This window comes from Piliocolobus tephrosceles, chromosome 19, assembly GCF_002776525.5.
Source record: "Piliocolobus tephrosceles isolate RC106 chromosome 19, ASM277652v3, whole genome shotgun sequence".
Classification (NCBI taxonomy): domain Eukaryota; kingdom Metazoa; phylum Chordata; class Mammalia; order Primates; family Cercopithecidae; genus Piliocolobus; species Piliocolobus tephrosceles.
The window spans coordinates 540,632-562,491 of record NC_045452.1 but is presented as its reverse complement, the minus strand read 5'-3'; the positions used below and the strand labels follow the sequence as shown (position 1 = coordinate 562,491).

At 53.1% G+C, this 21,860-nt stretch overlaps 1 protein-coding gene across 8 annotated transcripts in view; it reads right to left on the bottom strand.

Moving 5' to 3' along the window:
* Positions 1-20,002, bottom strand: part of PPIL2 (peptidylprolyl isomerase like 2) — a 31,963-nt gene extending 11,961 nt beyond the window's left edge. For all 8 annotated transcript variants that reach the window (XM_023197977.2, XM_023197978.3, XM_023197973.3 and 5 more), the window contains exons 1-10: positions 19,855-20,002; positions 16,649-16,698; positions 15,366-15,411; positions 14,916-14,978; positions 12,799-12,850; positions 9,686-9,737; positions 4,719-4,810; positions 3,341-3,430; positions 2,575-2,650; positions 1,147-1,307 (exon numbers count right to left, since the gene is read on the bottom strand). In XM_023197977.2, coding sequence (XP_023053745.1) covers positions 1,147-1,307; positions 2,575-2,650; positions 3,341-3,430; positions 4,719-4,810; positions 9,686-9,737; positions 12,799-12,850; positions 14,916-14,978; positions 15,366-15,411; positions 16,649-16,698; positions 19,855-19,886 — 714 coding nt within the window. In that variant the 5' untranslated portion in view covers positions 19,887-20,002. The remainder of the gene's footprint in view (positions 1-1,146; positions 1,308-2,574; positions 2,651-3,340; positions 3,431-4,718; positions 4,811-9,685; positions 9,738-12,798; positions 12,851-14,915; positions 14,979-15,365; positions 15,412-16,648; positions 16,699-19,854) is intronic.
* Between the last annotated feature and the right edge of the window lie 1,858 nt (positions 20,003-21,860).

Here is a 21,860-nt window from a genome sequence, read left to right as displayed (position 1 = left end):
CCCCCGACCTCAGTCTCCTGAGCAGCTGGGACGACAGGCGCCTGCCACCACTTTTGTAGAGATAAGGTCTCACTATGTTGTCCAACCTAGTCTTGAACTCCTGGCCTCAAGCAATCCTCCTGCCTCAGCCTCCCAAAATGCTGGGATTACAGGTGTGAGCTACCACACCTGGTCTCATTTCTTTTTTTTAAAGTTTCAAATTTTCTACACTAAACACATTACATATTTAATCAGGGGTCAGGGGAAAACCCCAATAAATGTTATTTTTTATCATAGAGGAAGAAAAGGGGTTTCTCCCATCTGAAGAAAATACAAGCCAGGCACAGTGGCTCACACCTGTTAATCCAGCACTTTCGGAGGCCACGGCAGGAGGATCTCACTTGAAGCCAGGAATTCAAGACCAGCTTAGACAACACAGCAAGATCTTGTCTCAAAAAAAAAAAAAAAAGTATACCAAAGTGCTAAGGGCAGAGTGTCAGCATGTCAGAGGGGTGACCATGGACAACAAACTTGCTTTTTAAAATTTTCCAGAATTTGAATACTTCTTTAAGGAGAACTTCAGCGATACCTGCCCATGTCTCTGCACTCCCCCTAGCTCCAGATCCCCACACTCTGCCTGAACAGGAGGAAGAAGCAAACACAGCAGCCCCAGACAGGCAGCTCTGTGCGGTCCCAGGCACGCCATCCACCTCAGCACCGCAGCAGACTCTGAAACGCCCCAACTCCCCCTGGCATGGCTTTGGGCCCCAGTGCACATCGGGCCCTGCCCTCCCAGCCACCACAGAACCACACGTGCCCACTCCACGTGCCTGCCCTGGCCACTGAGCTCAGGCTGGGACCACAGCACAAGGCAGACCTTCTGTGGAGGGGTCTCCTCCCCTGTGTGCCCCCACACAGCCCTTGGTTCTTCAACGACCAGTATGGACATCAGCCCCTCCCCTTCCACCTTCTCAGATTCTGTCTACCTCAGGGCAGCCCCAGGGCTGTGTGCTCAGAGCCATCAGGGGCACCACAGCTCTGGGGGATCCTGGCTGCCTCCCTGCCATGTACCCCCAGGCCCCCATGAACCCCTTTCCCAGGACCACTCCAAGAGGCCATGAGATGGGCAGGGAGACGGGGCTCGGCCGAGTGCCCTCCGCCACTCACAGCGTTCAGCTTGTCCACTTTCTTCTTCTCTGGGGCCTTCATGGTGGCTGCCAGAATCTCATCCCCTTTGAACTCCTTGTAGAGCTCCTGCAGGGTCTCTCGGGTCTCGGCATTTGTATTTTTCAGATAATAAGACGGGTCCTGTTTGGCCTTCTCTTCATCTACAAACCAGTAGCATGGCCCTGAGCAGCCGAGCCCCCAGTATCCTCCCCACACACACGTGCTGGGGAAGGAGATCTAGAATAGGCCAGGGCTGTCCAGCCATGGCACGGGCCCCGTGCCACTGCCAGCCACAGAATGCCACAGTGCCCAGCTACAGGCCTGAAGGTCTCCCCAGGCAATTCACAAGCGTCTCAGGATGGACTTCAGGTTGTAGTTTCCTGCATATTCTAATCTTTTTACCGTATACACTTTGCTTTTTTTTTTTTTTTTTTTGAGACAGGGTCTAGCTCTGTCACCCCGGCTGGAAAGCAGTTGCAAGATCTCAGCTCACTGGAGCCCCCACCTCCTGGGCTCAATCGATTCTCCTGCCTAAACCCCCTGACTAGCTGGGGCTACAGGTGTGTGCCAATCACACCCAGCTAATTTTTCTATTTTTTTGTGGAGACAGGGTGCCCCCATGTTGCCCAGGCTGGTCTTGAACTCTTGAGCTCAAGCGATCCGCCTGCCTTAGCCTCCCAAAGTGCTGGGATTACAGGTGTAAGCCACTGCGCCCAGCTGCTTTGCTTCCGTAATTTTAAAGGTTATTTTTACTTAAAATAATAGAAATGTGTGGGGGTCTTTTCAGATGTGAAATCCCCCATTCTTGCCAACTCAGGAGGGCACCTGTTGCCTACTGGTCCTTGGACAGCAGTCCACTCTGTCTGACTGTGGGACGTCAGAGTGGACAGCAGTCCACTCTGTGGAGAGGGACGGGCATCCCCGTGCAGAGAGCACAGACACGGCCCAGCCCCAACCCTGGCCTCAGGCTCTCCTGACTCAAATCTCCCCTAGTCATGTGCTCAGCCTCCCTAAAACCCAGTTTATACAACGCTCACAAAGTGCCCAGGCCACTGCTCTGCAGCACGAGGCCGAGTGACCTCTGAGCATGTGTCCTGCTGGCTCCTCCAAGGCTGTAGGACAGCCACCAGGGGCCAGGAAAACAGGAGGACTGCATCACCCCACCACCTGCCCACTGACAGCACCGGCCAGTCTGCAGGGAGCAGGGGAACCTGAGCAGGTGTCCTGGCAGGGCAGCAAGTTCATCCCACCCGTTGTTTCTGAGGCTGCAGCTGGCTCGGATTCTCTGAACACTGGTTCAGAAAATGCAGGGCCTGTCTAGGCTGGGACCCCCTGACCTCCAGGAAAGGGGGGATTTTACCCAGGGAGCACTGTCCCAATTTCACCCAAATGCCCCCTCACCTAGCCCCAGCCCCTAGTTGTACATACCTGGGTCTATTATTTTCATGTTATTCTTCACATGATAGAAGTTAGAGACATTGAACTTGTCCAAATTGGTGGGGTCCTGCAGCAAAAAGAGAATGCCCGGCAGAGTGAACCCAGCCTGCGGCCAAATGGCAGCCACATGCAGCAAAGGTCGGCCAGCTGTCAGAGGTGGGGAAGAGGCCAGGGCTACACTGAGGTGGGGGGAGTCAAGCAGGGCATGGCAGAGGAGGTGGTCTGCCCCAGGCAGGGCAGCAAGCAGGGGCAGGGACGGGGACACGGCCTCGCTAGCTGCTGGCCAAGCTGCGACCTTCCTCCAGGCACATGATTAACGAGCATTCGTCGCTGTTAGGGAGCTATCAGATAGGAACATGGACAGCCATGGGCCAACCTCTGGTTAGTTAGAATGGGACAAGCCACAGAGGTGATTGACTCAGCAGGCCATGCTCCAGCCAGCACCTGCTTTTCTAAGTCAGTGTTTTTCATTAATTCACTTGGAGTTCTCTGACACCTGCAGGGAGCCCTGTGCCAGATCCCGAGGCCCAGAGCTCACAACAGCTCCTGCCGTCGAGGCGCTGAAGCAGAGCCAGGCCTGCAGAGTGGCCATTCAGATGCCTCAGGTGGCTTTGAGGACAGATATGAGGGACCCTGACACGGGGGTGGGGGATCGGGGAGGAGATGTAAGAGCTAGACTGAGGCGGCGGCCCTGTAGAGGCCTGGGCTGGCTGCAGGGGCTGAAGGCAGCTGGGGCAGGCGGGCAGGGGACACTCACCTGGAGGGTGATAATGTCCTGCCGGGAGAAGGGCTCATCGGTCAGCAGGTCCCGGAAGTTCTTGGCCTTGATATTTAGCTGTTCCACTGCCTATAGCCAGGAGGAAGTGGTTTTACGATGCCTGCCCCAAGCCTTGGCACAGGGGACCGCAAGCAGGGAGGCCTGGAGCTGGCCCCGACCGTAGCACGATTTGAAAGGTGTGAGGAATGAGACAGACAGCAGTGTACACCCCACTGGCTGAAAGCAGAGGCTCCCACAAAGGCGGAGCTGGCTGAGTCTCAGATGATGAGCCAGTTCAGCCTCGCAGCAACCTTCCTGCAGGAAGCTCCTGTCTGCACACTGATCAGCAAAAAGGCTCAGCCAGGCCGGGCGCGGTGGCTCAAGCCTGTAATCCCAGCACTTTGGGAGGCCGAGACGGGCGGATCACGAGGTCAGGAGATCGAGACCATCCTGGCTAACACGGTGAAACCCCGTCTCTACTAAAAAAATACAAAAATCTAGCCGGGCGAGGTGGTGGGCGCCTGTAGTCCCAGCTACTCCGGAGGCTGAGGCAGGAGAATGGCGGGAACTCAGGAGGCGGAGCTTGCAGTGAGCTGAGATCCGGCCACTGCACTCCACTCACTACAGGCTTCACCGAGCTCCTCCTGTGCACAGACGCAGCGCCAGGCCCCCGTGGGCAGGGGCTGTGCACACGAGATGCCTGCACTCCTGGGGTACGTTCTAGCAGAGTCCTTGCTCCACTAACGAGGACTGACCATGCCAGTTTGTGCAGGCTTCTGGCAAGAAGTGGCCCCCAAGGCCCCTGGAGCAGCGCTGGCCACCTACACCCCACAAACGTCCAGGTGCAGGATTGAAAACGGCACAAAGGTCAGCTTTCCTGCCATGTGGGGCCTGCCCCGCCTCGCCCCTGAGAGGAGGACCCATGTGTGAACATGGCTGCCTCCTCTCTCCCTACACCCACTCCCAGCCAGAACTCCTCCAGGAGACAGCTCCCTCCCAGGGACAAGTGGCTCCATCCAGAGCCAGGGCCAGCACTCCCCTCGCAGCCCTAAAGGCCTGTCCTCAGAACACAGGTGCCTTCCCAGCACCTGAGCTTTGCTGAAGACGCAGGAGGACCCCCTGGGGTTTAAGGGGCCCTGCTGGGCAGCCAGGACTGCCTGGATTCCGAAGGATGCACCTCCCACAACCCTTTTTTTGACCTGCCTGAAAATGGGGAGGCTGCACTGCCAGAGCTTTGGCAGATGACCATGCCTGTGGTTGTGACTAAACCCCACAAGGACAGGCCATGCCCATAGCACACAGCCCAGCCAGTGTATCCTGGGAACACACAGCAGAGATCTCCCCACCGCTGTCTCCAGGCCCCGGAGCAAGGACACACCTCATAGGCGTAGACGTTGCCGGTCGTCCTCACAGCCACGATGTGGGTGTTGTTGGTGAACACGGTAAATAGCACTGGGCAGTGGTACTTCCCTAGAGAGAAGGCACACACAGGAAGGCCAGTCACCTCTGCGGGCTGTGAACATCCCAATGAGGACCGCGGGGGGCCAGGGCAGAACTCAGCCAAAGTCAGCAATGGGAGACGGTGGAACCCCCTATCAGCTGCCAGAGCAGGGAACCGTGGGGACAGCTGCTCACCCCCTCAAACCCCTCCGTACCATTAGGAAACTCCTATTCATCCTGCAAGACCCAACCCCTGCATCTTCCTCAGATCCTCCAGCCCACCCCTGGGTGACCACCATGCTAGCCTCCTCCTCCTACTGAAGTTGGCCCTCAGAAGGAAACAACCTACACTCCAGCCCTGACAGCTCTACCTCTCACCAACATCCCCCGCCAGCCCCCTGGTCAGCTCTTCCTTCAGAACCGCCCATCCCCTTGCCTGCTTACTATCTTTTTTTTGTTTTGCTCTGTTTCTTTTGTTTTTGTTTTTTTTTTTTTTTAAGACGGAGTGGTGTGATTAGCCACCACACCCAGCAAACTTTTCTGTATTTTAGTAGAGACGGGGTTTCACCGTGTTGGTCTCGATCTCCTGACCTCATGATCCACCCACCTCGGCTTCCCAAAGTGCTGGGATTACAGGCGTGAGCCACTGCGCCCAGCCTTGTTTTGCTCTGTTTTGAGATGGAGTCTTGCTCTGTCACCCAGGCTGGAGTGCGGTGGCTCAGTCGTGGCTCACTACAACCTCTGCCTCCTGGGTTCAAGCGATTCTCTTGCCTCAGCCTCCCGAGTAGCTGGGACTACAGGCACACATGCGTCACCATGTACAGTTAATTTTTGTATTTTTAGTAGAGACAGGGTTTCACCATGTTGGCCAGCCTGGTCTCGAACTCCTGACCTCAACCTCTCAAAAAGTGCTGGCATTACAGGCATAAGCCATTGTACCTGGCCTTGGTTACTGTCTCTCTGCCTGTAAGTCCCCACCCAGTGGCCAGGGGCCCTGTCAAAGAAGTGCCCACTTCTGGGGGAAAAAAGTGCGGTGGGGGGCTCAGAGACATCAATCACATGTATTTGTGGGGACTTTTTCTTAAATGAAATCCTGATTTGAGGCCAAGTTAGGGCCTCAAATTAGTCAGAGTCTCAAGTTAGAGGTGGCTCACACCTCTAGTCCCAGTGCTTTGGGAGGCTGAGGTGGGAGAATTGCTTGAGGTCAGGAGTTTCAGACCAGCCCAGGCGACAGGCCGAGACCCTGTCTTTTCTTTTTTCCTTTTTGTGAGACAGCGTCTAGCTCTATCACCCAGGCTGGAGTGCAGTGGTGCAATCACAGCTCACTACAGTCTCAACCTCCCAAGCTCCAATAATCCTCCCACCTCAGCCTCCCAAGTAGAGGGGACTGCAGGTACGCTCAACCACACTGGCTAATTTTTAGGTTTCATTCTGTAGAGACAAGGTTTCATTATGTTGCCCAGGCTGGTCTCAAACTCCTGGGCTCAAGCAATCCTCCCACCTTGGCCTCCCACAATGCTGAGATTGCAGGCATGAGCCATGGTGCCCAGTTGTTTTTTTTGGTGGGGGAATGCTGAGGAGGGAGGATCACTTGAGTCCAGGACTTCAAGACTAGCCTGGGTGACATACGGAGACCTCATCTTTACAAAATAAAAATTAAAAAATTAGCTGGGGCTGGGCACAGTGGCTCACGCCTGCAATCCCAGCACTTTCAAGGCAGAGGCGGGTGGATCATCTGAGGTCGGGAGTTTGAAACCACCCTGACCAACATGGAGAAACCCCAACTCTACTAAAAATACAAAATTAGCCAGGCATGGTGGCGCATGCCTGTAATCCCAGCTACTCGGGAGGCTCGGCCAGGAGAATCGCTTGAACCCAGGAAGCAGAGGTTGCAGTGAGCCAAGATCACACCACTGTACTCCAACCTGGGCAACAAGAGCGAAACTCCATCTCAAAAAAAAAAAAAAAAAAATTGGGTGGGCATAGTGGTATATGCCTGTGGTCCCATCTACTTAGGAGACAGAGGTAGAAGGAGCACTTGGTCCCGGGAGGTCGAAGCAACAGTGCGCGGTGATCATGCCACTACACTTCAGCCTGGGCAACAGGGCAAGACCATGTCTCAAAAACAAACAAACAAAAAAAATCCTTCTGATGTGAAAACTATTTTTTTAAATTGGGGCTTCAGGATCATGCAAGGGTGTAGTGGTGGGAGCAAAGAGAGAACTTCACAGGTGGGAGGCGCAGGGGCTGGAGTTGGTGATGGGCACAGGGGAAGCACATCACACCTACTCTCTCCACTTTCACACACAGGGAATTCCAATTAACAAAGAGGCCAGGCGCAGCGGCTCACACCTGTAATCCCAGCACTTTGAGAGGCCAAGGCGGGCAGATCACAAGGTCAGGAGATCAAGACCATCTTGGCCAACATGGTGAAACCCCGTCTCTACTAAAATACAAAAAAGTAGCTGGGTGTGGTGGCATGTGCCTGTAGTCCCAGCTACTTGGGAGGCTGAGGTAGGGAAATTCCTTGAACCTGGGAGGCAGAGGTTGAGGTGAGCTGAGATCTCACCACTGCACTCCAGCCTGGGCGACAGAGCAAGACTCTGTCTCAAAAAGAAAAAAAACAAAACAAAGAAACAAAGCAGGCTGGCCTGTAATCCCAGCACTTTGGGGAAGCTGAGGCAGGTGGATCACTTGAGCCCAGGAGTTTGAGACCAGCCTGGCCAACATGGTGAAACCCCATCTCTACAAAAAAACACAAAAATTAGCTGCATGTCGTGGTGGCGCCTGTAGTCCCAGCTACTTGGGAGGCTGAGGTGGGAGGATCTCTTAAGCCCAGGAGGCAGAGGTTGCAGTGAGCCTGAGACTGTGCCACTACATTCCAGCCTAGGTGACAGAGTGAGACCCCGTTTCAAAAAAAGAAAGGAAACAAAACAAAAGAAGCTGACTGCCAGATCAAAGTTTAAAAAAAAAAAAAAAAGGCCAGACGTCATCCCTTCCTCAGTGGCTCCCATCTTGGAGCGAAGCCCAAGTCCTCCCGTGGCTCCCAGGCCCCACAGGACTGCTTTGCACCCTGTCCCCACCCCTGACCTCTGTCACCACATCCCCTGCTTCTACTGCTAGTACATGCTGTTCCAGCCACACTGGACTCCTGGCTGGGCACAGACACCTTCAAGTATGTGCCCACCTCAGGGTCTTTGCACTGGCTGTGCCGTCGGCCTGGCCCTGCACTCCCCCGATCCCCACATGGCTCTCCCTCCCTGCAGCGGGTCAGGGCGGCCCTCTCCCCTCCTCTTGCTGTGCTCTCCACACAGAAGCAGCCTCTGGCACACCCTGCTGAGCTGCTCTCTGGTATTCTCCCCCACCAGAATGCACACTCCTCTCATTCCGGAGAGACGCAGTCTGTTGTGCTGTCTGCACATGGCAGGCACTCAATAAACACTTGCTGAATGAGAGACACACACTGCTGATCACAGAAGCAGCAGCCTGCCCTCAGCCACCAGGGTGGAGCGCCCTGTCCTCCACCGATGTCAATGACGTGCTGAGGTTCACCCATACATTCACCTGCGAATGCGGCACCGACTGCGGACTGGGCTCTGGGCTCAGACAAACAGGGCAGAAGGGCCTTGGCCTCACATGCTACAGCATCTCCCTGGAATGCACACACCCAGTGAGCATGGACAACCCCTAAACCATGGCCTCTCCATGGGCAAAAGATCTGGGCTAGAACCTAGCACAAGATCACCGCCTGGGCAGGGGTGGGCAGCAGAACTCATTCAGGCCTCTGGCCACAAGAACAGTGGAGGGTGTGTAACAAGCATGAAGCAGGAGCCGCAGCACTGGGCTGGGCTCTATGAGCCGTAAAGAAAAGCCCAGCCCAAAAGCTACTGGACAAATCCCTCCAGATCACCCCCATCCCCCACCCAGCCGCCGCCCTGGTTCTCAGCATGAGCAATTTCTGCCTCCAACAACAAACGGACCACAGCCTCAGCCAGAGGGGGCCCATGCCCTGCAGATCCAACCATGCCCACGAAGGTCACTAGCAGCTCACAATGGCCCGATCGCCTCTGTGGGAAGTTCCCAACACCTGAGGTTCTGCCCCCACCCTCCCCAAGCTTAAAACTTACCCAGACCTTTGAGAAGAAATCCTGTGACACCTTTTTTTTTTTTTGAGACAGTCTCACTCTGTTGCCAGGCTAGAGTGCAGTGGTGCCATCTCGGCTCACTGCAACCTCTGCCACCTGGGTTCAAGTGATTCTCCTGCCTCAGCCTCCTGAGTAACTGGGACTACAGGCACCTGCCACAACCGGCTAATTTTCGTATTTTTAATAGAGATGGGGTTTCGCCATGTTGGCCAGGATGGTCTTGATCTCTTGACCTCGTGATCCACCCACCTCCGCCTCCCAAACCGCTGGGATTACAGGCGTGAGCCACCGTGCCTGGCCCTGTGACACTTTTGGCAGAATTAAAAGCAGGTGTTCAGGCCGGGTGCGGTTGCTCATGCCTGTAATCCCAGCACTTTGGGAGGCCAAGGCGGGTGGATCATGAGGTCAGGCGATCAAGACCATCCTGGCTAACACAGTGAAACCCCATCTCTACTAAAAATACAAAAAATTAGCTGGGTGTGGTGGCGGGTGCCTATAGTCCCAGCTACTTGGGAGGCTGAGGCAGAAGAATGGCGTGAACTGGGAGGCGGAGCTTGCAGTGAGCTGAGATGGCGCCACTGCACTCCAGCCCGGGCGACAGAGCGAGACTCTGTCTCTAAACAAACAAACAAATAAATAAATAAAAGCAGGTGTCCAGCTTGGTCACAAAGCAATGACTGATTCCGTATGAAACCTGGTGAGAGCTGGGACCTTGGGTCAGGAGGCCAAGCCCAGAGGTGGCTGTGATAATTTCACTCACCCTCACTGTTCTTGGCAAAGTTCAGCTTGATCAGGGACCTCCCGTCCAGCTTCTGGAAGAAGCACAGTTAATAATTAATGACAATGAATAAGTAACTGATGCACAGAGATGCTGGGGTCAGACAAAGATGGCTGGAAAACTCTCTGACTAGCCAATCCTATGCAGCTCTGGACAAAAGGGAAGGCCTCGGCTGGGCGTGATGGCTCACGCCTGTAATTCCAGCACTTTGGGAGGCACAGGCAGGTGGATCATCACGAGGTCAGGAGATTGAGACCATCCTGGCTAACACAGTGAAACCCCATCTCTACTAAAATACAAAAAAAAAAAAATTAGCCAGTTGAGGTGGCGGGCGCCTGTAGTCCCAGCTACTCGGGAGGCTGAGGCAGGAGGATGGCGTGAACCTAGGAGGCGGAGCCTGCAGTAAGCTGAGATCGCGGCACTGCACTCTAGCCTGGGCGACAGAGCCAGACTCTGTCTCAAAAAAAAAGGGAAGGCTCCAAGACCCTGCAAGGACCTCACAGGGGCCGTAGGATGGTGTCGGGCAGTTGTGTTTATGTGGCATCCCCACCATACTCTGAGAAGAGCAGTGACAGGTGGTCCCGAGCAGAGGACCAGGCCACAGGGTAGTGTATGTTATACTTCTGCAGGGTTTGGACATCTTTAAGGTGAGCACCGATTACTTCTAAAATTAAAAAGTGAACATATTTCTTCAGCTAGAGTCGGGGGGGGACACACGGTTCCACCTTATTATTCTATTATATGAATTTTTTTTTTTTTGAGACGGAGTCTCTGTCACCAGGCTGGAGTACAGTGGCACGATCTCAGCTCACCGCAACCTCTGACTCCCTGGTTCAAGTGATTCTCCTGCCTCAGCCTCCCGAGTAAGCTAGGACTTACGGGCACCCGCCACCACACCAGGCTAGTCTCCTGACCTCATGATCTGCCTGCCTCAGCCTCCCAAAGTGCTGTGTCATATGAATATTTAAGAAAAACAAAACACTGAAAGTGGGGAGAAAGTAAGAAATACACCCTAATGCTAAGAATGGTTGTGCTGGGAAGGTGGGACTCTCTGTTTTTCTGTTTCTGGATGTTTTTTCTTTCTTCTTATTGCCCCTATCCCAGGTGGCGGGTGATGTTCTCAGTTTGTGCGGTGCAGCTCTTCCACAGGAAACTTTCCCATCAAACAAAGTCTGGACAACCAGAGGCGGGAACTGCTCGGGGCAGGGCTGTGGGGAGGCCCTGGAAGGGAGGCAGAGCTATGTGCCGCTGGGGAGCACCTCACTGAGGGTCACAACCTAGCAGCTGCTGCCACCTGGCGTGGGCTGGGACCAGCTATGCTTACCCAGGCGCAGGGGAGATGTAGGGGGAGCCTCCTGGGGCTGGGCTCTATGCTAGCAGCAGGTCCTTGTGCTGCCCTCCCCGCCCTCCGTGGGCCCTGCCTGCTGCTGGCCAGCCCAACTGACCACATCTGCTCCTCCAACCACCTTTGTTCCTTCCTTTGTCATTCAACTATCCCCACCTCCCTACATCACTACAGGTGTAGAGGAGACCACCGGTGGGCCAGCAGGGTCCCTATTCAGACACAGGACCTGAGCAGAGAGACTCCCCGACACAACAGGCTCCTCCTGAGGCCCCAAAAGTCACATGGGCCAGCCAGCTCTTGGCCCAGGAACTCTCTTCGGAGGTTTGGCTAGCAAGGCTCTGCTGACACCCATAGGTCTGGCCAAGCAAGCCCACAGCAAGGTCCCTTCCAGAGCAGGCCAAGGGAGAGGCGCAAGCACAGGATAAAGATGTGTGTGGCGCTCCTGCAGACTCACCCCAACATGATGCTTGCAACAAAAAAATGGCGGCACCTCCCTGATGTAAGCCCTAACAGCGTGGCTAACTGCCAGATCAGACTTTGTGGGTGCAGGGGCCAGCACAATCGACAAGTTTGGGAACCCCAAAGAGTACCTATGAAGCAAAACACCCGAAGTAGCAAAACGTACCCCAGCTGCAACCAAATGACAGCATCCACTGGGACAGCAGAGGCCATGAGGGCAGCCACGGACAGGAAAACCCCACCTACCCCTACCTCACCACGAGGCTGCTCCCTGAGTAGCCTCACAGGGCACAGGTAGGCCACACAGGGCACAGGTAGGCCACACAGGGCACAGGTAGGCAGCAGGGACCCCTGCTGAGAAGAGCAACAGAGGATGACTTCCCAGACTGGGGCACAGACCTTGGGGGAAGACCCTGGGATCCAACGTGGCTCCCAGCAGCAGACATCACAGATACACAGTCTTTAAGTGACACAGACGAAGGAAGAAGAGTGCCCTCCCTAAGGAGGCAAGACCACAAGCCCCCTACCCAAGCATCTGAAAGAGAAAAGCCACAGGCTTTAGCAGCTGGTCCAAGAACACTCAAAAATAGCCCCCTGGCCAAGTTCCCCTTGTATTTGAGAGCAGGGAAGCCTTGGAGGAGCGCCAACTCCATTTAGAAAGAGTCCCCAGAACCCTGCAGCCCGCAGAACATCACAAGGGCCGGAAGAGCTGAGACAACACAGATGGGCTGACAGCTTCTCTTGCTGGCCCGGTAGGAAGGGTCATATTGTCCAGGGAGCTCCCTTCCAACGGCTCCAGCACAGGGAGCCCGCTTGAGTCTTGACCCTCCTTCTCGCTTGCAGTTTGAGCTCTTGTCCCAGGCCACAGGAAAGAGGTGGAGGAATACATGCAAGTGTCCAACAGGAAGGGCACGGTCACTGGTAAAACACACGAGATCTCCCTCAGAACCAGGCTGCATGATGTCCCCCAAAAACTGACACTCACTGGGAACCTGTGAATGTGGCCTGCCTTGGATATAATCAAGGGTTTATATAAGGTCTTTGCAGATAGAATCAAGTTCAGATGAGGTCATACTGGATCACAGCTATGGCCCGAGAAAAGACATGCACAGGCAGGAAGCATTTCCAGAAAGGAATGGGTGTGGGCAGAGGAGGGGAAGACTGGCCCTCCTCACTGGGTCCCATGAACGGTTCTCTCCCATGTTCCCGTGTTCATGAAACCACCAAAACAAAAGCAGAGTGACAGGACAGCGCTCACCAGCATCACTGAAACTCCTGCACAGCCACCTACCTCTCCATTGCTGGGGTTGGTCCCGTACTTCTTAAGCCACGGAACAATGTTCCTGAAGGGAAGAGAGAACAGAAAGCATCAGCAGGGTGCTTAGGTGCCACCTGGCAACAACACAGTGGTCTTGCAGGGCTGCTTCCAGGTTAGAGGCCTGTGAAGGCATCTTGCGTCACTTCAGGACAGGAAGAGCTCCTCACCTTGTCTCAGGAAGTTGGGGGTATTTGTGGATACACACGTTTCAAAATTATTTCAGAGATATTATTGCAGTTATGTATAAACAACAAAAACTACAGGTGAAAATGAGTAAGTAAATGGTTTGGGGTTTTTTCCTTTGAGACAAGGTTTCGCCTCATCACTCAGGCTGGAGCGCAGTGTTTCAATCATGGCTCACTGCAGCCTCTAACCCCTGGGACTCAAGCGATTCTCCCACCTCAGCCTTCCAAGTAGCTGGGACTACAGGTGCACACCACCATGGCTGGCTAATTCTTGTACTTTTTTGTAGACACAGGTTCTCACCATGTTGCCCAAGCTGGTCTCAAACTCCTGGGTTCAAGAGATCTTCCTGCCTCAGCCTCCCAAAGTGCTGGGACTACAGACATAAGTCACCACTCCGTCATAAATGTTGATACATCTGTACAATTAAATACTAAGCTAGCATCAAAAACTATACTTTCAAGCCAGGCACAGTGGTGTGTGCCTGAAATCTCAGCTACTCAGGAGGCTGAGGTGGAAGGGTTGCTTCAGCACAGGCATTCAAGAGTGCTGGGATTACAGGCGTCAGCCACCGCCTCTACTAAAAATTTTAAAACTTAGGCCAGGAGTGGTGGCTCACACCTGTAATCCCAGCACTTTGGGAGGCCAACGTGGGCGGATAACAAGGTCAAGAGATCAAGACTATCCTGGCCAACATGGTGAAATCCCGTCCCTATAAAAATACAAAAATTATCCAGGCATGGTGGCACGCACCTGTAGTCCCAGCTACTCAGGAGGCTGAGGCAGGAGAATTGCTTGAACCCAGGAGGCGGAGGTTGCAGTGAGCCAAGACCGTGCCATTGCACTCCAGCCTGGCCTGGGTGACACAGTGAGACTCCGTCTTAAAAAAAAAAAAAAAAGGGCCGGGCGCGGTGGCTCAAGCCTGTAATCCCAGCACTTTGGGAGGCCGAGACGGGCGGATCACGAGGTCAGCAGATCGAGACCATCCTGGCTAACATGGTGAAACCCCGTCTCTACTAAAAATACAAAAAACTAGCCGGGCGAGGTGGCGGGCGCCTGTAGTCCCAGCTACTCCGGAGGCTGAGGCAGGAGAATGGTGTCAACCTGGGAGGCGGAGCTTGCAGTGAGCTGAGATCCGCCCACTGCACTCCAGCCTGGGTGACAGAGCCAGATTCCGTCTCAAAAAAAAAAAAAAGAAGCTGGGCGCGGTGGCTCAAGCCTGTAATCCCAGCACTTTGGGAGGCCGAGATGGGCGGATCACGAGGTCAGGAGATCGAGACCATCCTGGCTAACACGGTGAAACCCCGTCTCTACTAAAAAATACAAAAAACTAGCCGGGCGAGGTGGCGGGCGCCTGTAGTCCCAGCTACTCGGGAGGCTGAGGCAGGAGAATGGCGTAAACCCGGGAGGCGGAGCTTGCAGTGAGCTGAGATCCGGCCACTGCACTCCAGCCTGGGCGACAGAGCGAGACTCCATCTCAAAAAAAAAAAAAAGAGAGAGAGAGACTGAAACATGAAAAAAATTATAGAAGCATACGTTGGAACGCAAAACTGGGCATAATGCTTCCAAATACTGCACACAAAAGGTACGTGCCATAATTACGGCTCTGCTTTCATAGAGTAAAAAATATGCAGTTCATTACCATTCTAAAACAGATCACTGTGTCCAATTAGAACACTAGGACCCCCACATGGAGGGGTGTGGGGTGGTCTACCCCATTCCAGGCAGTGACAGTAGCACCTGACAACTAGAGCTGCCTGCCTACGGGTCACAGCAGCACTGCTGCCATGTCCCCAAGGCCCTAGCTGTTACTTCTGTGTCCCCAAGAGCCCTATCCAAGGGTCCCCTTCCTTAATGGGTGTTGAGAATCTCACATTTGTTAGATCAAAATTCAAGGAAAAACTCACAGCAAGTCAAAGATGACGCCATCTGGAGTGCAGACTGGGTAGACAAAGGGCTGCAGAGAGAGACTGAAAAAGGACAGAGTCATTACTGGTGAGTTGCCAGGCACCCTGGTCAGGATGTGGGCTGGCTGAGCCTGGCACGGTGACCTCCTGAGATGCTGTCCCAGGGAGCCCTCTCTGGGCAGCCTGGCCACCTCCCTCTCTCACTAACCTTCTCCTCCAACTACAATAGTGGTTGTGCCACCCCTGGTGAAGGACCAGAGCAGGATCCAACACCAAGGTAAGCTCCTACCATCATGACGAGGACTTCACATCTTCTCCCAACGTGAACTGAGGGGCCACATCTTCAAAGCACACTTTTACGAATAACCCCACATCCACAAGGGGCAGATTCACTATCAGACAGCATCAGAGAACAATTCCAAGGGAAAGGTAAACTCGCAAAACTCTTACCTGCAGTGGTCAAAAGGTAAACGACGAAAATTTGTTTGTGGGAGATCTGTTTAAAATGAAACAAAAAACAGAAATCTTACTCTGTGAAGTATTTCATCTATGTGCTCTACTAGCAATTCAGTTACAGCTTATGAAAAAGTTCACGGCTGGGCGCGGTAGCTCATGCCTGTAATCCCAGCACTTTGGGAGGCCAAGATGGGCGGATCACGAGGTCAGGAGATCACGAGGTCAGGAGACCATCCTGGCTAACACGGTGAAACCCCGCCACTACTAAAAATACAAAAAAACAGCCGGGCATGGTGGCAGGCATCTGTAGTCCAAGCTACTCGGGAGGCTGAGGCAGGAGAATGGCGTGAAACGGGGAGGCAGAGCTTGCAGTGAGCCAAGATTGCGCCACTGCACTCCAGCCTGGGTGACATAGCGATACTCTGTCTCAAAAAAAAAAGGAAAAAAGAAAAGAAAAAGTTTGTGCGTTTCAGTACAGCAATTGCTGTGGATTAAAAACCTTTTAATAGATATAACCAAAACACTTGGGGTACATCGAAAAAGAACTTACAGGGAAAAGTGCGTACTTTTTTAGTCCCATTAAAATTATGACAGTGCTCTTGTTATTGTAGTCTTGATAGTTTTGACAGCTGAAAATATTATCATTCTTTTTATTCCTTATAAATTTAATAGAGAAAAAACATTTAAATGTACATGTAATTTTGTATTTTATTTACTTATTTTTTACTTAGCTCCCAGCATCGGGGAATATTTTAATCTACATTTTACAAAAACCACCACTAGGGCCGGGCGTGGTGGCTCAAGCCTGTAATCCCAGCACTTTGGGAGGCCGAGACGGGCGGATCACGAGGTCAGGAGATCGAGACCATCCTGGCTAACACGGTGAAACCCCGTCTCTACTAAAAAATACAAAAATCTAGCCGGGCGAGGTGGCGGGCGCCTGTAGTCCCAGCTACTTGGGAGGCTGAGGCAGGAGAATGGCGGGAACCCGGGAGGCGGAGCTTGCAGTGAGCTGAGATCCAGCCACTGCACTCCAGCCTGGGCGACAGAGCGAGACTCCGTCTCAAAAAAAAAAAAAAAAAAAAAATACCACCACTAATAAGAAGCATGTTCTTCTTTCTTGAGTATATTTCTCTTTCGTGAACTGTGTCCTCGGCCCATTTGTCTACCACAGTTTCCGTGTTCTTGTTGTCTGTTTTTACAGCTCACTGTATCCTAAAGACACTGTTCCTTAATACCACTCCCTGAACGGGGAACAGAAAGACTGCAAGCCTTACCTGGCTTCTTGCCACCATAAAAGTGAGTATATTCAGCACAAGTAATGTACCTGAAAAAGAGAGGAAGATAATGCTATGACCACCACATTTATACAGAGAACAAAGTCTTTGGAAGTGAGTAATCTTTGCTTATTCACCATATGTTTATTAAACACCTACTATGGGACGGGCATGGTGGTTAATGCCTGTAATCCCAACACTTTGGGAGCCCGAGGTGGGTGAATCACTAGAGGTCAGGAGTTTGGGACAAGCCTGGCCAACAAGGTGAAACCGCCTCTCTACTAAAATTACAAAAATTAGCTGGGCGTGGTGGTGGGTGCCTATAATCCCAGCTACTCCGGAGGCTGAGGCGGAGAATTGCTTGAACCTGGGAGGCAGAGGTGAGCTGAGATGGCATCACTGTACTCCAGCCTGGGCGACAGAGTGAGACTGTCCCAAAAAAAAAAAAAAAAACAGGCCGGGAGCAGTGGTTCACGCCTGTAATCCCAGCACTTTGGGAGGCCGAAGCGGGCAGATCACGAGGTCAGGAGATCGAGAGCATCCTGGCTAACACGGTGAAACCCCATCTCTACTAAAAATACAAAAAATTAGCTGGGTGTGGTGGTGGGCACCTGTAGTCCCAGCTATTCAGGAGGCTGAGGCAGGAGAATGGCGCGAACCCGGGAGGCAGAGCTTGCAGTGAGCCAAGATCACACCACTGCACTCCAGTCTGGGCAACAGAACAAGACTCCGTCTCAAAAAAAAAAAAAAGAAAAATTGCCTATCTGAACGCCAGTGCTTGTTTAGCTGCTAGAGAAATAAAAAAACCCTGTGGCAGTTAGGATATAGTTTATTCTTTAGGCGTAGTGGTGGGTAACTTAACCAGGGAAGTTGTCTGGCATGACTGTAGGTTCTATTTATAATTTGGTATCTTATTGCCACAAAGAGTCTGTTTCGTCAATCTTATTTCTATTTCTTTATTTTTATTAAACATTAGCCACCACGCCCAGCTAATTTTTTTTTTTTTTTTTTGTATTTTTAGTAGAGACGGGGGTTTCACTGTGTTAGCCAGGATGGTCTCGATCTCCTGACCTCATGATCCACCCACCTCAGCCTCCCAAAGTGCTGGGATTACAGGTGTGAATCACCGCGCCGGGCCCCTAATGATCTCTATTTCAACGTTAATGCTGGTCAGTTGTTGTGTCTAGGCCACAAAAGGGAGGGGGATATAACAAAGTACAGCTGACCTCCATATCATTATGGCCAGGAATTCAGTTTTAAGGTTTTCCTGAGGTTCTCTTAGCCACAAGGGTGTCTGCTCAGCCAGGAGGGGGATTTAGGATTTTATTTTTAGCTTACAGGGAGGAGCAGGCTCAGGAGCTGAAAATCAAGAGTTCTGTTTAAGGCATATTAAATTTGAGGGCATGGTGGCTCACGCCTGTAATCCCTGCACTTTGGGAGGCAGAGGCGGGTGGATCACCCGAGGTCAGAAGTTCGATACCAGCCTGGCCAACATGGTGAAACCCTCTCTCTACTAAAAATACAAAAATTAGTCGGGCATGGTGGCAGGCGCCTGTAATCCCAGCTACTGGGGAGGCGGAGGTGGGAAAATCAGTTGAATCTGGGAAGTAGAGGTTGCAGAGAGCCAAGATGGCACCATTGCACTCCAGCCTGGGCAACACAGCAAGACTCCATCTCAAAAAAAAAAAAAATTGAGATGTTTATCAGTCCTCCAGTAGAGATATCAAGTAAGCCACTAACTACACAAGACTGGGGAAAGCAGCTTATAGATGACTGGGAAATTATATCACTCACAGAGAATGTTTATGGAAAAGAAACCTATGAGATCTGAAAAAAGGGAGGCGGGTCCAGAAAGGAGGCTGGGAAAAGAGAAGCCGCTGAAGTCGATAGAAAACAAAGAGCACAGGAAATCCCAGATACCAAAGGAGGGCTTCAGAAGGAGGGAGTGGTTAACAGTGTGACATACCGTTGAGAAGCCCAACAAAATGAGGGCTGAGGCTGCCCTGGCGCGGTGGCTCACGCCTGTAATCCCAGTACTTTGGGAGGCCGAGGCGGGCGGATCACCTGAGGTCGGGAGTTCGAGACCAGCCTGGCCAACATGGAGCAACCCCCTTCTCTACTAAAAATACAAAATTAGCCGGGCCTGGGGGCACATGCCTGTAATCCCAGCTACCCGGGAGGCTGAAGCAGGAGAATCGCTTGAACCTGGGAAGCGGGGGTTGCGGTGAGCCGAGATTGCACCACTGCACTCCCCAGCCTGGGCAACAAGAGCGAAACTCCGTCTCAAAAAAAAAAAAAAAAAAAAAAAACCGAAGACTGAGGATTGAATACTAGAGTTAGCAACAAGAAGTCGCTGGGAACCTGACAAGGGGCAGTTCTGCGATCGAAATTCTGACTTGAGTGGTTTCAAGAGACTCAGAAAACAGCATGAAGCCACGGGTCTCCAACTTGTTCTTAAATCACGGCGGCAGCGGGAGGGGAACGCGGGGCACGGGGCATGGGTGGATTTTTTTGTTTTATTTTATTATTTTTGAGACAGAGTCTTGCTCTGTCGCCCAGGCTGGAGTGCAGTGACACGATCTCGGCTCACGGCAATCTCCGCCTCCCAGGTTCAAGCGATTCTCCTGCTTCGGCCTCCCTAGTAGCTGGGATTACAGGCGCCTGCCACCACGCCCCGCTAATTTTTGTGTTTGGGGTAGAGACGGGGTTTCACCATGTTGGCCAGGCTGGTCTTGAACTCCTGACCGCAGGTGATCCGCCCAACTCAGCCTCCCAAAGTGCTGGGATTACAGGTGAGCCACCGCGCCCGGCCTGATTTGCTTTAAATAGGAAGGCTCTGCAGCACGTGTGCAGGCTGATAGACATGAACCAGAACACAGCGAGACGCGAAGTACGGAAGAGGGAAAGACTACAGGGGCAAAGCTCGCGAGCAGACGGGGGACGGTCCGGGCAGAACTAGAGTAAAGGAAGACCGGGCTGCGCTCGAGCCCGCAGCTGACGTCTTCGGAGCCGCGGCCCCCTGGGAGAGCGCGGCGGCCAGAGGGTCATTACCCTGACTGGAGAGAGGGAGGCAGCTTCCGGGAGGAAGTGACCTTTGGGCTGGGCTTTGGGGACCAGCTGAGAGCGAAGGCGAGCGGCGAGCAGGGCGGGACAGGCGGTTTACTGAGGCAGAGCGGAGCGACGCTCCCGACTGCGGCTCAACTTACATCTTGTCCTTCTGGTGCTGTCGCTTCCCCATGGCGGCGCGGGGGCGGCGACTACCGAGCAGGAAAAAGCAACCGCTGACCACTCAGACCATGGAGCCACGGCCGATTTCCGTGACCACTTCCGGGTTCCGCGGCTCGCCCCGGAAACAGGCGCTTGGCGTGCTGGGAATTGTGGTTCGCTAGCGCCAGGTGCGCATGCTGGGAAGGATCGCCTGCCCAGTATGGGGTCCTAGTTAGGTGTGTTGTGCCTGGCTGGGGCAGAGCTCTCTCAGCCTCGAAGCCCCATCTTCTCGAAGGGTCTCTGTCTCTCGACCGCCTCGTCTACCCCTTCAGCCACGGCTCAGGGCCATTCCCATACTGGGTTCTCAGGTTTTTTTTTTTTTTTTTGAGACGGAGTCTCGCTCTGTAGCCCGGGCTGGAGTGCGGTGGCCGGCTCAGCTCACTGCAAGCTCCGCCCACTGCAAGCTCCGCCTCCCGGGTTTACGCCATTCTCCTGCCTCAGCCTCCCGAGTAACTGGGACTACAGGCGCCCGCCACATCGCCCGGCTAGTTTTTTTTGTATTTTTTTAGTAGAGACGGGGTTTCACCGTGTTAGCCAGGATGGTCTCGATCTCCTGACCTCGTGATCCACCCGTCTCGGACTCCCAAAGTGCTGGGATTACAGGCACCTGCAATTGAGCCACCGCGCCCGGCCTCAGGTCTTATTTTATTTTCGAGACAGGATCTCGCTCTGTCGCCCAGGTTGGAGTGCAGTGGCGCAATCACAGCTCACTACAGCTTCGACCTCCCAGGCTCAAGCAGTTCTCCCACCTCAGCCTCCCCAGTAGCTACAGGCACGCGCCACCACACCCGGCTAATGTGTTAATTTTTTGTAGAGACAAGCTCTTACTATTTTGCCCAGGCTGGTCTGGACCTCTTCAGCTCAAGCAGTCCTCCCGCCTTGGCCTCCCAAAGTGCTGGGATTACAGGCCTGAGCCTCCGCGCCCGGCCAGCACTCAGGTCTTTTTCAATGTCCTCCTAGAGCTTCAAGTCTCATGAGCCTCCACCCCATCCATTCCCGCCTCCGTGGCCGACTCCTTCAAAGCCATATACCACCCTCGTTCTTCTCGCTCACTTCTCATTCTCTCTGCATATTCCGTCCGCACCGCCTCCAGGCCCCTTGGAGGCCCCAGCAGCAGGTGGCCATCAAGCCTAGGAGTCCAAAACCCTGCCTGATCCCTTCCTTCTCTTCTGCCAGACTCTTGCCTTGGGTCAGAACAGTACCTTGGGCCCCTAACTACACTCAGGCCCCGGGTAATCTTGCCTAGGCTCCTAATTTTAAACGCCACTTATATCCCATGACTCCCAGTACTAAATCACCAGCACTCCAGGTTCCTGATCTCCACTTGGGTAGCCAGTGGTCTCAAATTTAACATGTCTGGACGGGCGTGGTGGTTCACACCTGTAATCCGGGCACTTTGAGAGGCTGAGGCAAGCGGATCACTTGAGGTCAGGAGTTCAAGACTAGCCTGGCCAACATGGCGAAACCCTGTCTCTACTAAAAATACAAAAATTAGCCGGGTGTGGTGGCGGGTGCCTGTAGTTCCAGCTACTCAGGAGGCTGAGGCAGTGGGAATCACTTGAACCCAGGAGGCAGAGGTTGCAGTGAGCCAAGATTGTGCCATTGTAGTCCAGCCTGGGGTGACACAGCAAGACTCTGTCACAAAAAAATAAAAAAAAAAAAAAAAAAAAAAAAAAAAAAAAAAAAAAACTGGAAACAAATGTCTATGAGAGCACAGCTAAACGACCCCTGGTACAGCCATGCAGTGGACTATTTTGCAACTGCTTAAAGGAATGAAGTAGATATCCCAAGAAGTAAAGACATCCCAGTGGTTTATTTATGGAAAAAAGCAAGCTGCTGAGAAGAAAGTGCAATGTGACTCTTACTTGGGTTAAAATTTTAATATGTGGGCTGGGCGAGGTGGCTCAAGCCTGTAATCCCAGCACTTTGGGAGGCCGAGACGGGC